This window comes from Giraffa tippelskirchi, chromosome X (genome assembly GCF_054371585.1).
Source record: "Giraffa tippelskirchi isolate mGirTip1 chromosome X, T2T-mGirTip1v1.2.pri, whole genome shotgun sequence".
Lineage (NCBI taxonomy): Eukaryota > Metazoa > Chordata > Mammalia > Artiodactyla > Giraffidae > Giraffa > Giraffa tippelskirchi.
The window spans coordinates 114,956,047-114,973,528 of NC_137289.1; the positions used below are offsets into that span (position 1 = coordinate 114,956,047).

At 37.8% G+C, this 17,482-nt stretch overlaps 1 protein-coding gene across 1 annotated transcript in view; it reads right to left on the reverse strand.

Annotated features, from left to right (window-relative positions):
• Positions 1 to 538: 538 nt before the first annotated feature.
• The window catches only part of CFAP47 (cilia and flagella associated protein 47), a 493,129-nt gene continuing 476,185 nt past the window's right edge, over positions 539 to 17,482 (reverse strand). The window contains exons 63-64 of the mRNA XM_081563532.1: positions 16,422 to 16,581; positions 539 to 773 (exon numbers count right to left, since the gene is read on the reverse strand). Coding sequence (XP_081419658.1) covers positions 561 to 773; positions 16,422 to 16,581 — 373 coding nt within the window. The 3' untranslated portion in view covers positions 539 to 560. The remainder of the gene's footprint in view (positions 774 to 16,421; positions 16,582 to 17,482) is intronic.

Genomic DNA, 17,482 nt, shown 5'->3' on the forward strand with positions numbered 1-17,482 from the left:
AGAACCAGTCTGTTGTTCCATGTTCAGTTGTAACTGTTGCTTCCTGACCTGCATACAGATTTCTCAAGAGGCAGGTCAGGTGGTCTGGTATTCCCATCTCTTTAAGAATTTTCCACAGTTTGTTGTGATCCACATAGTCAAAGGCTTGGGTGTATTCAATTAAGCAGAAGTAGACATTTTCCTGGAACTCTCTTGCTTTTTCGATGATCAAGCGGATGTTGGCAATTTGATCTCTGGTTCCTCTGGCTTTTCTAAATCCAGCTTGAACATCTGGAAGTTCACAGTTCACTACTGTTGAAGCCTGGCTTGGAGAATTTTAAGTATTACTTTACTAGTGTGTGAGATGAGTGCAATTGTGCGATAGTTTGAACATTCTTTGTTCAATAGAATAGAACACTTAGAATAGATTTAGTCAGTTTTAAAATAAAATGCAGAAGCCCTATTATATTGATACTTGAAATAGTATTCCTCAGAAATATCTGAAAAATGAAATAACCATCATTAAAAAATATTTAACTCAACTTAAAACCAAGAAATATTTTGGGAAAAACAATTTTTTTTTATTTCCTCTTCAACATCAAAGGAGCACCCTTGATCGTAGAGGATACCCCTGTCCTTGTGAGTTGAGCATTTTCATAGAGAAAATTACGCTGATGAGCTGGCTTTTTGTCAAACATCTTGTTATGAGTGTCAACTTTGGCTTTTACATTCACCGGCAGTATGGAAACTTGAGGTAACCCATTGATCTCATACAACCAGTACATATCCGCTGTCTGGAAACAAAGAGAGGAAGAGATTTTATATGCAATATCCAAGGACTCAGAAAAATGTGAGAAAATACTTATCAAATTAACACTTTCTCTCTTCTCCATGTAAGGTATGGGAAGGGCACAAAACTGAAACTGCATTTGTGCATTAAGGGCACAAATCTGATAATAAATGATTAGTTTGGAAAATAATTTCAGGAATGCATTTGGCTTTATGAATTAAAAAACATTCACTAAAAAGTCACACTTAGAGGTCTGCCCTGTGGGTGAAGCCATCTATTTGGTTTGCATGAGACTATCACCTAGCACGAACTATATGTAATGGAAATAACACCTTGCTAGATTTATCTAAGGGAATTTCAATATGGCTATAGAATCAAGTGGTATTATGTCAAGCTTCTGTTTTTAAGATTATGAAAGTACATCATTAATATAACTACTTGTAATTATTGAGCATGGTGCAAACTCATTAATGAAAATCTAAATCTAAATATAAGTCAGTACAGCTTACACAGGAATTTACTTAAAAATCCTTCATTTCTTCTGCATTTTTGTACAGAATGACAATACTGAATTAGGTTGTCTAGCATTTTCTGCACATTTATGTTCATACTTAAATCTCATTGTTCTTACAGAGTTTCCTGATGCTACCTGTGTTTATCCAGGATTTTTGCCTAACATAAGAATTGTATCATGTATGTTCAGAAAACTCAAGCAAGAGAAGTTCAGGTCAAGAAAATACTGTAGTCATATCAGGGTTTAACATGTAATATGATATCTGTCAATAAATGTTAAATTCAGGAATTTCTTGCACATCTGGAACAGTTCCATTTTAATTGTAACTGGTCCTTCTATCCAGGTTCATAGTAATTAAGTATTCAGAATCAATGAGTCTGGCTTTGTTGTTGAGCAGAACAAACCAAGAACCATACTACAACTGGGTTAAATAACATTTTACTTCATATAAGGATGTTCAATTTGAAAAATCACAGCTACATTTTGGTGATTTGTGCATAAGTGGTTGTAAATGTTTATAAGTGACTCACTTACGGGTACAAATGTATGAGCTACATGAAGGAACCTGCATCCATGCCCGAAGCTTAGTGGGTACACAGGAGTGAGCTATGTGAAGGGATGTACTCTCCCATTTAGAACCTAGTGATACACATGGTAACTATATGTAAGGATCTGTAATTTTGCCCAACATATCTACAAGACCATCTGAAAATAATTACCTATAAATACACTTTTAAATCCTAAATGTTACTGTATACATTTCAATTAAGATTCAAGTAATTTTGCAGTAAGTGATACACAGAAATCTCTTGCATTCCTATACATTGACAACCAAAGATCAGAAAGATAAATTAAGGAAAAAATCCCATTTACCATCACATCAAAAAGAATAAACTACCTAGGAAAAAACCTACCTAAGTAGGCAAAAGACTTGCACTCAGAAAACTGTATGATACTGATGAAAGAAATCAAAGATGATACAAACAGATGGAGAGATATACCATGTTCTTGGATTGGAAGAGTCAATATTGTGAAAATGAATATAGTGTCCAAAGCAATCTACAGATTCAATGCAATCCCTATCAAACTACCAAGGGCATTTTTCACAGAATTAGAACAAAAAAATTTATAATTTGTAGACACACAAAAGACTCCAGATAGCAAAAGTAATCTTGAGAAACAAAAATGGAGCTGGAGGAATCATGCTCTCTGAATTCAGACTATACAACAAAGCTACAGTCATAAACATAGTACAGTAATAGCAAAAAAAAAAAACCAACCAGGAATATAGATCAATGGAACAGAATAGGAAGTCCAGAAATAAACCCACACACCTGTGGTCAATTAATCTATGACAAAGGAGGCAAGAGTATACACTGGAGAAAAGACAGTCTCTTCAATAGTGGTGCTGGGAAAACTGGATAGCTTGATGTAAAAGAAAGGAAATAGAACATTCTTTAACATGATACACAAAAATACACTCAAAATGAATTACAGACCTAGATGTAAGGTCAGATACTATAAAACTCTTAGAGCAAAACACAGGCAGAGAGGTGAGAAGATGGCTGAGGAATAGGACGGGGAGACCACTCTCTCTCCCACAAATTTATCGAAAGAACATCTGAACGCTGAGCAAACTTCACAGAACTACTTCTGAACGCTGGCAGAGGACGTCAGGCATCCAGAAAGACAGCACAGTATCTTCGAAAGGAGGTAGGAGAAATTATAAAAGATAAAAAGAGAGACAAAAGAGTTAGGGACAGAGACCCGTCCCGGGGAGGGAGTTGTAAAAGAGGAGAAATTTCCAAGCACCAGGAAACCCTCTCACCGGTGGGTTTGGGGGAAGATTTCGAATCTCGGAGGGCAACATAACTGGGAGAAAAAATAAATAAAACCCACAGATTACGTGCCTAAAGGCAACTCCCAGCAAAGAGCCCCAGGCGCTCGCATCCACCACCAGCAAGTGGGAGCTAAACGGAGAGGAGCGGCCGGCACTGCTTAGGGTAAGGACCGGGCCGAATGCCCTGAGGGCAATCTGAGGGAGCTAATGTGAGATAGCAACCTAAACTGTGGGACAGCCAGAGAGAGAGAACTATCCCGCGAAAAGCCCAAATCTAAGGCACTGCCGGCCCGCTCACAGAACAAAGGACTGAGCGATACTAGAGAAGAGCTAGCCGGCTGCGGACCGCCCCATCCCCTGCCAGACGCAGCCGGCAGGCGGGGCCAGCCAGAGCCGGAAAGGGGCAAACTCGGCCCCAGAGAGGGCACCCCCTACCAAACCGCAAACAGGCTCCCAGTTTCTAAGCAAAGACTGCCTGAGATCCTGGAGGGTTGACAGCCGCCGGGAGGGTTGCAGCCAGAGACCAGCTCCCCAGAACTGACACAAAGCACACCAGAGCCGGGCGCGCCCGTAAACGGAGGTGGGGACCAGGGAGGTGATAAGCCACACCACCCCAAGAGGGGAGAGTGCGCTCGCCAAACTCCTGTCTGCCTGAGCTGCTCCGACTGGGAATGGCACAAACCACGGGCCCAACCGAGTCTGCGCCTTTGTGAAGTAACCGGGAACCTGAACCTGAGCGGCTTAGACCTGGGAAGTGCACGCATCTCAGGGCCCACTCCTCGGCTGAGTAACCTGAAGCCTGAGAAGGGTAGACGGGAAAGCACACACGCCGTGAGCGGGGGCGAACCCAGTGCGGCCAAGACACTGCAAGCTCTCCACACACACGCCAGTGATATTGGTTTGCAGTGTTCCTCCCTCCCCACAGCACGACTGAACAAACGAACCTAAAGAGACCACCTCCGCCCCTTTGTGGCAGGGCGGAAATTAGACACTAAAGAGACCTCCAAACAGAAGCCAAATAAACAGAGGGAAGCGCGTTGGAAGTGACAGGCCAACAGATTAAAATCCCTGTAGTTAACACCGGCTGCATTGAAAGGGGCCTATAGATCTTGAAAAGTATAAGCAGGAACAAGGATCTATCCGAAACTGAACAGACCCCACACTGCTCACAACAGCTCCAGAGAAAGTCCGGGATATATATTTTTACTATTATCATTTTTTTTAATTTTTTTTTTCGTTTTTCTTTAAGTCCTCTATTATACCTCTAATTTTCATTTTCATAACCCACTCTTACCTTGCAAAAAAAAAAAAACAACCCTATTTTTAAAGCAAACTGCATACATATATCTTATACTTTTTGTGTTTTCTTTTTTTACTGTTTTTTTCCTGTTTTACTTCTTTTACTGTTTCTTTTTTTACTGTTTTACTGTTTTTTTCTTTTTATACTGTTTTCTTTTTTTTATATTGTATGTTTTATAAGAGTCTAACCTCTACTCTAGATTTTTAATCTTTGTTTTACATATTTGATATCAATTTTGTACATTTAAGAACCCAATCTTTAGTACCCATTTTTACTCAGGAGTGCGATTACTGGCTTGATTACTCTCTCCACCTATTGACGCTCTTTCTTCTCCCCCAGGGAACCTCTATCTCCCACCCTCCTGCTTCTCTTCTCAACCCAATTCTGTGAATCTCTGAGGGTGTTCTGGGTACTGGAGAACACTTCGGGAACAGAATACTGCCCAGATCTCTCTCTCCCCTCTTGATTCCTCCCTTTCTACTCATGCTCACCTCTATTACCTTCCTCCCCCCTCTCTATGTATCTCCGTGAACCTCTCTGAAGGTTCCAGACTGTGGAGAGCACAGAGGGAAGTGCTTACTGGCTAGACTGCCCTCTCCACGTTTGAGTCCCCCTCTTCTCCTCCTGGTCACCTCACCCCACCCCCCCTTCACCTCTCCATGTAACTCAGTGAACCTCTCTGGGTATCCCTCACTGTGGAGAATCTTTTCGCCATTAACCTAAAAGTTTTATTATTGATGCTGTATGGATGGAGAAGTCTTGAGGCTACTGCAAGAATAAGACTGAAAGCCAGAGGAAACATTAATTAATAAGAGATCATTCAATAGCCTCCACATATACACTGAAACCAAGCTCCACCCCAGAGCCAATAAGTTCCAGAGCAAGACATACCACACAAATTCTCCAGCAATGCAGGAACATAGCCCTGAGCATCAATATACAGGCTGTCCAGAGGCACACCAAATCCATAGACATCTCAAAACTCAATACTGGACACTCCATTGCACTCTAGAGAGAAGAAATCCAGCTCCACCCACCAGAACACCGACACAAGCTCCCCCAACCAGGAAACCTTGACAAGCCACCCGTCCAACCCCACCCACAGTGAGGAACCTCCACAATAAAAAGGAACTTCAAACTACCAGAGTACAGAAAGGCTACGCCAAACACAGCAATCTAAACAAGATGAAAAGGCAGAGAAATACTCAGCTAATAAAGGAAAATGAGAAATGCCCACCAAACCAAACAAAAGAGGAGGAGATAGGGAATCTATCTGAAAAAGAATTTAGAATAATGATAATAAAAATGATCCAAAATCTTGAAAACAAAATGGAGTTACAGATAAATAGCCTGGAGACAAGGATTGAGAAGATGCAAGAAATGTTTATCAAGGACCTAGAAGAAATAAAAAGGAGTCAGTATATAAAGAATAATGAAATAAAGGAGATAAAAGACACTCTGGAGGGAACCAACAGTAGAATAACGGAGGCAGAAGATAGGATAAGTGAGGTAGAAGATAGAATGGTGGAAATAAACGAAGCAGAGAGGAAAAAAGAAAAAAGGATCAAAAGAAATGAGGAAAACCTCAGGGACCTCTGGGACAATATGAATCGCCCCAACATTCGAATCATAGGAGTCCCAGAAGAAGAAGATAAAAGGAAAGGCCATGAAAAAATACTCGAGGAGATAATAGTTGAAAATTTCCCTAAAATGAGGAAAGAAATAGTCACAGAAGTCCAAGAAACCCAGAGAGTTCCAAACAGGATAAACCCAAGGCGAAACACCCCAAGACACATATTAATCAAATTAACAAAGATCAAACACAAAGAACAAATATTAAAAGCAGCAAGGGAAAAACAACAAATAACACACAAGGGGATCCCCATAAGGATAACAGCTGATCTTTCAATAGAAACCCTTCAGGCTAGAAAGGAATGGCAGGACATACTTAAAGTAATGAAAGAGAATAATCTACAACCCAGATTACTGTACCCAGCAAGGATCTCATTCAGATATGAAGGAGAATTCAAAAGCTTTACAGACAAGCAAGAGCTGAGGGAATTCAGCACCACCAAACCAGCTCTCCAACAAATGCTAAAGGATCTTCTCTAAACAGGAAACACAGAAAGGATGTTTCAACACGAACTCAAAACAACAAAGTAAATGGCAACGGGATCATACTTATCAATAATTACCTTAAATGTAAATGGGTTGAATGCCCCAACCAAAAGACAAAGGCTGGCTGAATGGATACAAAAACAAGACCCCTATATATGCTGTCTACAAGAGACCCACCTCAAAACTAGGGACACACACAGGCTGAAAGTGAAGGGATGGAAAAACATATTTCATGCAAACGGAGACCAAAAGAAAGCAGGAGTCGCAATACTCATTTCAGATAAAATAGACTTAAAATAAAGGCTGTGAAAAGGGACAAAGAAGGACACTACATAAAGATCAAAGGATCAATCCAAGAAGAAGACGTAACAATCATAAATATATATGCACCCAACATAGGAGCACCACAATATATAAGGCAAATACTAACAAGTATCAAAGGGGAAATTAACAATAACACAATAATAGTGGGAGACTTTAATACTCCACTCACACATATGGATAGATCAACTAAACAGAAAATTAACAAGGAAACACAAACTTTAAATGATACAATAGACAAATTATATTTAATTGATATTTACAGGACTTTCCACCCCAAAACAATCAATTTCACCTTTTTCTCAAGTGCACACGGAACTTTCTCCAGGATAGATCACATCCTGGGCCATAAATCTAGCCTTGGTAAATTCCAAAAAATTGAAATCATCCCAGTCATCTTCTCTGACCACAATGCAGTAAGATTAGACCTCAATTACAGGAAAAAAACTATTAAAAATTCCAACATATGGAGGCTAATCAACACGCTTCTGAATAACCAACAAATCACAGAAGAAATCAAAAAAGAAAACAAAATATGCATAGAAACGAATGAAAATGAAAACACAACAACCCAAAACCTATGGGACACTGTAAAAGCAATGCTAAGGGGAAGGTTCATAGCAATACAGGCGTACCTCAAGAAACAAGGAAAAAATCAAATAAATAAACTAACTCTACACCTAAAGCAACTAGAGAAGGAAGAAATGAAGAACCCCAGGGTTAATAGAAGGAAAGAAATCTTAAAAATTAGGGCAGAAATAAATGCAAAAGAAACAAAAGAGACCATAGCAAAAATCAACAAAACTAAAAGCTGGTTTTTCGAGAAGATAAAAAAAATTGACAAGCCATTAGCCAGACTTATCAAGAAACAAAGGGAGAAGAATGAGATCAACAAAATTAGAAATGAAAATGGAGAGATCACAACAGACTACACAGAAATACAAAGGATCATAAGAGACTACTACCAACAGCTATACGCCAATAAAATGGACAACTTGGAAGAAATGGACAAATTCTTAGAAAAGTATAACTTTCCAAAACTGAACCAGGAAGAAATAGAAGATCTTAACAGATCCATCACAAGCACGGAAATCGAAACTGTTATCAGAAATCTTCCAGCAAACCAAACCCCAGGACCAGATGCTTCACAGCGGAATTCTACCAAAAATTTAGAGAAGAGCTAACACCTATCCTACTCAAACTCTTCCAGAAAATTGCAGAAGATGGCAAACTTCCAAACTCATTCTATGAGGCCATCATCACCCTAATTCCAAAACCAGACAAAGATGCCACAAAAAAAGAAAACTACAGGCCAATATCACTGATGAACATAGATGCAAAAATCCTTAATAAAATTCTAGCAAACAGAATCCAACATCATATTAAAAAGATCATACATCATGACCAAGTGGGCTTTATCCCAGGAATGCAAGGTTTCTTTAACATCTGCAAATCAATCAATGTAATACACCACATTAACAAATTGAAAGATAAAAACCATATGATTATCTCAATAGATGCAGAGAAAGCCTTTGACAAAATTCAACATCCATTTATGATAAAAACCCTCCAGAAAGCAGGAATAGAAGGAACAAACCTCAACATAATAAAAGCTATATATGACAAAACCACAGCAAACATTATCCTCAATGGTGAAAAACTGAAAGCATTTCCCCTAAAGTCAGGAACAAGGCAAGGATGCCCACTTTCACCACTACTATTCAACATAGTTTTGGAAGTTTTGGACACAGCAATCAGAGTGGAAAAAGAAATAAAAGGAATACAGATAGGAAAAGAAGAAGTAAAACTCTCACTGTTTGCAGATGACATGATCCTCTACATAGAAAACCCTAAAGATTCTACCAGAAAATTACTAGAGTTAATCAATGAATATAGTAAAGTTGCAGGATATAAAATTAACACACAGAAATCCCTTGCATTCCTATACTCCAATAATGAAAAAACAGAAAGAGAAATTAAGGAAACAATACCATTCACCATTGCAACAAAAAGAATAAAATACTTAGGAATATATCTACCTAAAGAAACAAAAGACTTATATATAGAAAACTATAAAACACTGATGAAAGAAATCAAAGAGGACACAAACAGATGGAGAAATATACCGTGTTCATGGATTGGAAGAATTAATATAGTGAAAATGAGTATACTTCCCAAAGCAATCTATAGATTCAATGCAATCCCTATCAAGCTACCAATGGTATTTTTCACAGAACTAGAACAAATTATTTCACAATTTGTATGGAAATATAAGAAACCTCGAATAGCCAAAGCAATCTTGAGAAAGAAGAATGGAACTGGAGGAATCAACCTGCCCGACTTCAGGCTCTACTACAAAGCCACAGTCATCAAGACAGTATGGTACTGGCACAAAGATAGAAATATAGATCAATGGAACAAAATAGAAAGCCCAGAGATAAACCCACGCACCTATGGACACCTTATCTTCGACAAAGGAGGCAAGAATATACAATGGAGAAAAGACAATCTCTTTAACAAGTGGTGCTGGGAAAACTGGTCAACCACTTGTAAAAGAATGAAACTAGAACACTTCCTAACACCATACACAAAAATATACTCAAAATGGATTAAAGATCTAAAGGTAAGACCAGAAACGATAAAACTCCTAGAGGAAAACATAGGCAAAACACTCTCCGACATAAATCACAGCAGGATCCTCCATGACCCACCTCCCAGAATATTGGAAATAAAAGCAAAAATAAACAAATGGGACCTAATTAAAATTAAAAGCTTTTGCACAACAAAGGAAACTATAAGCAAGGTGAAAAGACAGCCCTCAGAATGGGAGAAAATAACAGCAAATGAAGCAACAGACAAACAATTAATCTCAAAAATATACAAGCAACTCCTGCAGCTGAATTCCAGAAAAATAAATGACCCAATCAAAAAATGGGCCAAAGAACTAAACAGATATTTCTCCAAAGAAGACATACAGATGGCTAACAAACACATGAAAAGATGCTCAACATCACTCATTATTAGAGAAATGCAAATCAAAACCACAATGAGGTACCATTTCATACCAGTCAGAATGGCTGCTATCCAAAAGTCTACAAGCAATAAATGCTGGAGAGGGTGTGGAGAAAAGGGAACCCTCTTACACTGTTGGTGGGAATGCAAACTAGTACAGCCACTATGGAGAACAATGTGGAGATTCCTTAAAAAACTGGGAATAGAACTGCCATATGACCCAGCAATCCCACTGCTGGGCATACACACCGAGGAAACCAGAATTGAAAGAGACGCGTGTACCCCAATGTTCATCGCAGCACTGTTTACAATAGCCAGGACATGGAAGCAACCTAGATGTCCATCAGCAGACGAATGGATAAGGAAGCTGTGGTACATATACACAATGGAATATTACTCAGCCATTAAAAAAATACATTTGAATCGGTTCTATTGAGATGGATGTAACTGGAGCCCATAATACAGAGTGAAGTAAGCCAGAAAGAAAAACATCAATACAGTATACTAATGCATATATATGGAATTTGAAAGATGGTAACGATAACCCTGTACGCGAGACAGAATAAGGGACACAGATGCATAGAACAGTCTTATGGACTCTGAGGGAGAAGGTAAGGGTGGGACGTTCTGGGAGAATAGCATTGAAACATGTATATTATCATATGTGAAACAGAACACCATTCCATGTTCGATGCATGAGACAAATGCTCAGGGCTGGGGCAATGGGATGACCAAGAGGGATGGGATGGGGAGGGAGGTGGGAGGGGGGTTCAGGATGGGGAACACATGTAAACCCATGGCTGATTCATGTCAATGTATGGCAAAAACCACTACAATATTGTAAAGTAATTAGCCCCCAACTAAAATAAATAAATTTATTTAAAAAAACACACACACACACAGACAGAACACTTTTACATAAACCAAAAGAAGATCTTTTTTGATTTACCTCCTAGAGCAATGAAAATAAAAACAAAAATAAACAAATGGGGCCTAATCAAATCTACAAGCTTTTGCCCAGCAAAGGAAACTGTAAACAAAACGAAAAGACAACCCACAGAATGGGAGAAAATATTTGCAAATAAAGCAATCCACAAGGGATTAATCTCCAAAATATACAAACAGCTCATGCAGCTCATTATCAAAAACCAAACCACCCAACCAAAGAATATGCAGAAGATCTAAATAGACATTTCTCCAGAGAAGAAAAAAGCACATGAAAAGATGCTCAACATTGCTAATAATTAGAGAAAGGCAAATCAAAACTACAGTGAGGTATCACCTTATACTGATCAGAATGCTAAGTCTTCAGTTATGTCTGACACTTTGTGGACCCATGGACTATAGCCTGCCAGGTTCCTCTGTCCACTGAATTTCCCAGGCAGGAACACTGGAGTGGGTTGCCATTTTCTCCTCCAGGGGATCTTTCCAAGACTAGGGATTGAACCTTAGTCTCTTACGTCTCCTGCATTGGCAGGCAGATTCTTTAACACGAGCACCACCTGGGAAGCCATACGCTGGTCAGGATGGCCATTGTTTAAATATCTACAAACATAAATACTGGAGAGGGTGTGTAGGCAAGGGAACCCTTCTATACTGTTGGTGGAAATGTAAATTGGTACATCCAGTGTGGAGAACAGTGTGGAGGTTTCTTAAAAAACTAAGAGAAGAGCTACCATATGATCCAGCAATCTCATTCCTGGGCATATGCACAAAGAACACCATAATTTGAAAAGATACATGCATTCCAATGTTCATTGCAGCACTATTTACAAGAGCCAGAACATGGAAACAACCTAAATGTCAATCAACAGATGAATAGATAAAGAAGACATGGTACATATATACAATGGTAGATTAGCATTAAAGGGAGTGAAATAATGCCACAAGCAGCAACCTGGATGCAGCTATAGACTATCATACTTAGTGAAGTGAGTCAGAAAGAGAAAGACAAATATATGATATCACTTATATGTGGAAATCTAAAAAATGGTACAACTGAACTTTAGAAAACAGAAATAGAGTGACAAATGTACAGAATGAACTTATGGTTACCAGGGAGTAAGGCAGGAAGGAGGGATAAATTGGGAGACTGGGATTGACATATACACACTACTATATATAAAATAGATAAGGTATTCCTCTACCTGGGTTTCCCCAAGTGTCACAGTTGGTAAAGAATCCGCCTGTCAATGCAGGTGACCCAGATTTGATCCCAGGGTTGGGAAGATCCCCTGGAGAAGGAAATGGCAACCCACTCCAGTATTCTTGCCTGGATAATTCCATGGACAGAGAAGCCTGGAGGGCTACAGTCCATGGGGTCACAAAGAGTTGGACACGACTGAGCACAAGGACAGTGAAAATAATATGAACGTAAGTGAATACCTTCATGTCACTAATATGTCAAAGAATCACTGTGCTCTTACATAAGAATGCCAAATTGACAATTATACTCAACTATTTATTTAAATGAATTTTAAAAAACAAGTATTTTTTAAACAGATGAAGTTTCCACATTTAAGTAATGGTTATCTAGTTTGAAAAGGAATCAACCAAAGTCAATGACGTCATGGAATAAATTCTCAAAGCTATGTTTTAAAGGGTACATTCTCATGAATGGAAACAACGTTAGCAGATGTGCTCTGTACCCACCTACATCCCTCAGAGGTTTCCATTTCATTGCTGCACAACTTTCAATTGCCAGTATCTTCACCTCTTTGAAGTTTTTTAGAAACTCCAGAAGGCTTCTCTGCTGTCAGGGAGTTAACAATCCTTGGGAACATTCCTCAATCAATGAACAGTGGCAGGTGGTGTATAAACATTTCAAACTTCCTGGCCCCCTCAAGTGTGAATATTCTAAGGTATGGGTTCCACATGATTTCCCAGAGAACTCCCATGGTGTTAAATCCCAGGGGCCCTCTCTGCTAATTGCCTTGGTAAATGCACTCTTTATTGATTTCTATTCCTTCTGTGTCTCATATCCTGGCTTCTCTACATCTGCTTCCTGTGATCACATGGTTAATATATGCTACTTGGACTTGAATCCTTATTTTAGGATCTGCTTATAAGAAAATACAAACCAAGATACATGTATATAATACCAATTCCCACAATTTCATGACAATGGCCAATTCCCTTAAAACTAATATATATAAAATTTATGCCTATGCCTAGGCCTCTCTACATATAAATATTTCTTTTGTACAATCCTTATATGTTTTATCTTGGGTAATTCTGAGAGTTCTCACAAGTTTGTATAAACTATTTAAGATTCATCATATCCACCATGGAAGCTGAATGGACTGTCCACTCTGTTTGAGTTACAGTGCTTTTTGTAACACTCTAAGTTAACTTAAGTCTCTCAAAGCTAGTGCTATATGCTCTGTATAATAGTGGAGAAAAGACACTTTTTACTCACTCTAAATATGGTTTAATTGAAAGGGAACTTATGAAGCTTGCTAACATGGTTGTTAAAGTTTGTATAGGGTAATATTTAACTAAACTGTCCTTAAAATACTTTTAATTTCCAATTAAACACAATTAAAATTATATGTTTCATATGTTACAAGTATTAATTGACTTAATGTTTAAAATAGTTTTAAAAGATGATAATAATGCAAACAATAATTTTCATTTAGACAGTGAATTAACTTCTAAAATTCTTCACATTTATCATGTGAGACATCATGCTGTTATCATTAAGAGCAGGGTTTTAGAGTCAGACAGTGTTTGAACCATGATTTCAAAATCATCAATTTGATATATGTAATAAAATTTATGAACACCAAGGGTATTATACTGGGCATAAAAAGCCAGTCTCAAAAGCTTGTACATGATTCCATTTATATAATATTTTAGAAATCACAAAATCATAGGGATGGAGAAAAGATTACTAGTTGCCAGGGGTAGAGAGGGAATTACAGTGTTGGACTTGACTAGAAAGAGTTAGCAAGACATAGTTTCTCTGCTGTGATGGAAGAGTTTTCCACCTCACTTGTGGTTATAGGTATATACATCTATAAATGGGTTCAAATTGCCTAGAACCAGACATACGCAAACATACACACACAGACACACAAATGGATGTGAAAAGCACAATACATGGAATAGGGTCTCTTCTAGTTAACACTATTTTGTTAATATCTTTGTTTTGATATTTTACTACAGCTGTATAAGATGTCACCACTGGGAGAGCTGGGAGAAGGATTCATAGGACTCTACCTACTATTTTTATGTCTTTACATATTTATTCAAATGAAAAAATATGAGATGTATGAATCAACTGAAAATTTGAACACTAAATGGATACTTAGGGGCTTCCTGATATCTCAGTTGAATCCTCCTGCAATGCAAGAGACCCTGGTTCGATTCCTGGATTGGGCAGATCCGCTGGAAAAGGGATAGGCTACCCACTCCAGTATTCTTGGGCTTCTCTTGTGGCTCAGCTGGTAAAGAATCCGCTTGCAATGTGGGAGACCCTGGTTCGATCCCTGGGTTGGAAAGATCCCCTGGAGAAGGGAAAGGCTACCCACTCCAGTATTCTGGCCTAGAGAATTCCATAGATTGCGTAGTCCATGGGATCGCAAAGAGCCAGACATGACTGAGCGACTTTCACTTTCAAATGGATATTTAGTATGCACTGGTATTAAGGAATTATTATTAATTTTTAGATATGATAATGATATCATGGTTAAGATTTTTATCTTTTAGAGATCGACAGAGGATATTTGTAGGTAATAGGAAGTCTTGGATTTTCTTCAAAATAATATGGGAAGTGAGGAAGGGGGTGGAAACATACTTGAAACAGGACTGGCCTTGAGTTGATAAGAGTTCATGTGGGATGATGAGTGCATAGAGAGTAAGTATTCTCTCCATTTTGGCACATATATTAAATTTTCCATAATAGAAATAGGATCAACAGTGATTTCTTAAATCAAAATAGTGATTTCTCAATTTTCCCCATATATACTTTATCAAACTATACTACCTCACACTAAATCAAAATGTTATATTCTCAGTTGATCCCATATAAACTTATTCTTTCACAGAAACCCTTTACTTCTGCTGCTAGTGATTTAATTGTCAAGTCTGCACAGGGAAATTAGAAACAGAATTTTGTTGGTAAAACTTCCTAAGTATAAATAGTTAATTTCAGAAATATCCAGCATATGTTATAAAGTGAATATAAGGGGATGGGGAGGGAAGTGGAAGGGGGATTCTGGAAGGGGAAAACATGTACACCCGTGGTGGATTCATGCCAATGTATGGCAAAACAAATAAAAAAATAATAATAATTAAGAAAAGGAAAAAAAATAAACTGAATATAATTTTATTCACAAATCTCTCTTTAAAATATCATTTTAAGAAGTAAGCTCAGTAACATGATAATTATAATCAAATATTAACTCAGGAAATATGTGCAGCAAGGCTCCAGATGCTTTATATTTTTATTACCTGGGTTGTAAGGGGTCTCAAAAAGATGAAAACTAAATGCACTTCTCAAGCAATATTCAATATTTTTCTCTATTCATTAAAACAGTAACAACACATTTTTCTGCCAGTGGGGCTGCCTAATTAGTGTCTGATTCAGAAGTCTAGTTGTCACTTTGGCATCAGTAGTTGTGTCTCGAAATATGACTACGATTCCCTTGTGCCTGTGCTACTGAAAAAAGACAGTGGTAATAGACATCTTTTCCAAAATAATTTGAATGTTACCTTAAGCCAAAAGTTCATAGTAGGATGGATGTAGGGAATTTTATGGAGAAATTCTACTTACTGAATAAATTTTCAGAGTTGTAGTTACCTTAACTTTTAACAAAATGATCACTTTAACATTATTTTATATTAATGGTCCATTTCACACTATTTTGTTTCAATTCAAAATAAATTTTATTTTCTGTTTAATTTTCTTCATTTTAGACTTTAACATTTTCCTAACACCTTATCCTCTATCCTTTGAAATCACAGGTTTCAAAATCTCTATTGGAAATCACCTAAAATCTTTGAATAAAGGGGTGCTGTGTTCAGTCGTGTTCGACTCTTTGCAACTCCACAGACTGTAGCCTGCCAGGCTTCTTTGTCCAGGGAATTTTCCAGGTAAGAATACTGGAGCGAGTTGCCATTTCCTACTCCAGGGGATCTTCCCAACCCAGGGATTTAACCGGCAACTTCTGCATCTCCTGCATTGCAGGCAGATTCTTTACCTCTGAGCCACTTGGGAAACCCAAGGTCTTTGAATAGGTTATTATAGGAAATAATATGTCTATAAAAATCACTTTATAGTCATTATTGATCTCTTCCACAATTTCTCAGTGTGGAAAAGAAACAATTTCCTATTTCCATTGATGATAACAACATTTGGGTTATATTTCACATTTAATATTTATTTTTTGACCAAAAGAAAATTAAAACAAGCAAAACAGTTGACTTTTGCAAGATAATGTTGCTGTTCTTTACCTTTGATCATCGAGTGAAACTTTTTTCCCAAAGTCATTTAATGACTTTTGTGACATCAAATATCCTTGACTATTACCTTTCTAGAACTCACCTGTATTGCTAATGTTGCTTTGTATTTCCTGCTGTACATTGTGGGTATAAAACCCACAGTAATGAGAGTTCCTTTAGGAAGAAGTTCTCCAATCTGAGGTTTTACAAAAAATTCAGGATCACTTCCAGGTAGGAAGTATGCCATGAATGACTCAGGATTTCTGGAACAAAAATATATTATCAATGTTTAAAACTTTATCATTACCCTGTTCTCTGTATGAAAATTGGGGATAGGGCTTGGCTTATATCCTGCTGCATAGGACTACAGTTAAACATTAATGGTGCGATGCAGCTATGAGTCTGATACTTGTTACTTGATGGAATGCTTACAGAATAACAGTGATTGGGCATTTAAAAAATTACTGGAGTGTCATTCTTCCCAGGGTGACAAAAATGGAATCTTAAAGATTTTTAAAATCATATCTTATTTCTATAGTGTACAAAGAATATAATGCTATTACTATAAAAACTGGAAGAACCCAATGTCCCAAATGAAAATTCAATTATTTGTAAATAACTCAATATCTAAAATGCCTGACCACAACAGCTATCATAAAGTCTTGTTTTTACTATTATTCCAATGTGATATTTGCTTACTTCTCTTCAGTTTTCTACTTGCTAAATGAGATGTCAGTACTTTATAGGTTCATTAAAAATTCTTGGGCCTGGAGATGAGCTGCTATTATCTGAAATGAACTGAGTGACATTTAAGATTTCAGTTACCATCTTGAAGTCAATGTAGATTACATTTGAAATGAAGACTGTGAAAGAAGTTGAAGAACTTCTTGGTAGAGGAAAGCAGGAGAGAGACCGAGTACATGGGAGGCTGTGAGGAATTGAAAATCCAAATTGACAGTGAAGATGCAGGAAGAAGGTAAAGAACAATTTCCTAGAATAGATCCAACAGTGAAACATCGAAGAGGACATGGGAGATTCAGGTTGGGATTCATGGATCCTTTCAGTAAATGTGTATTGAGTATCACAGCAAGTTGTATGAGAAAGTGGACTAAGGATATAGATGGCCTAGACTGAAATCCTAGCTGTATGTGGGAGCATGACTTC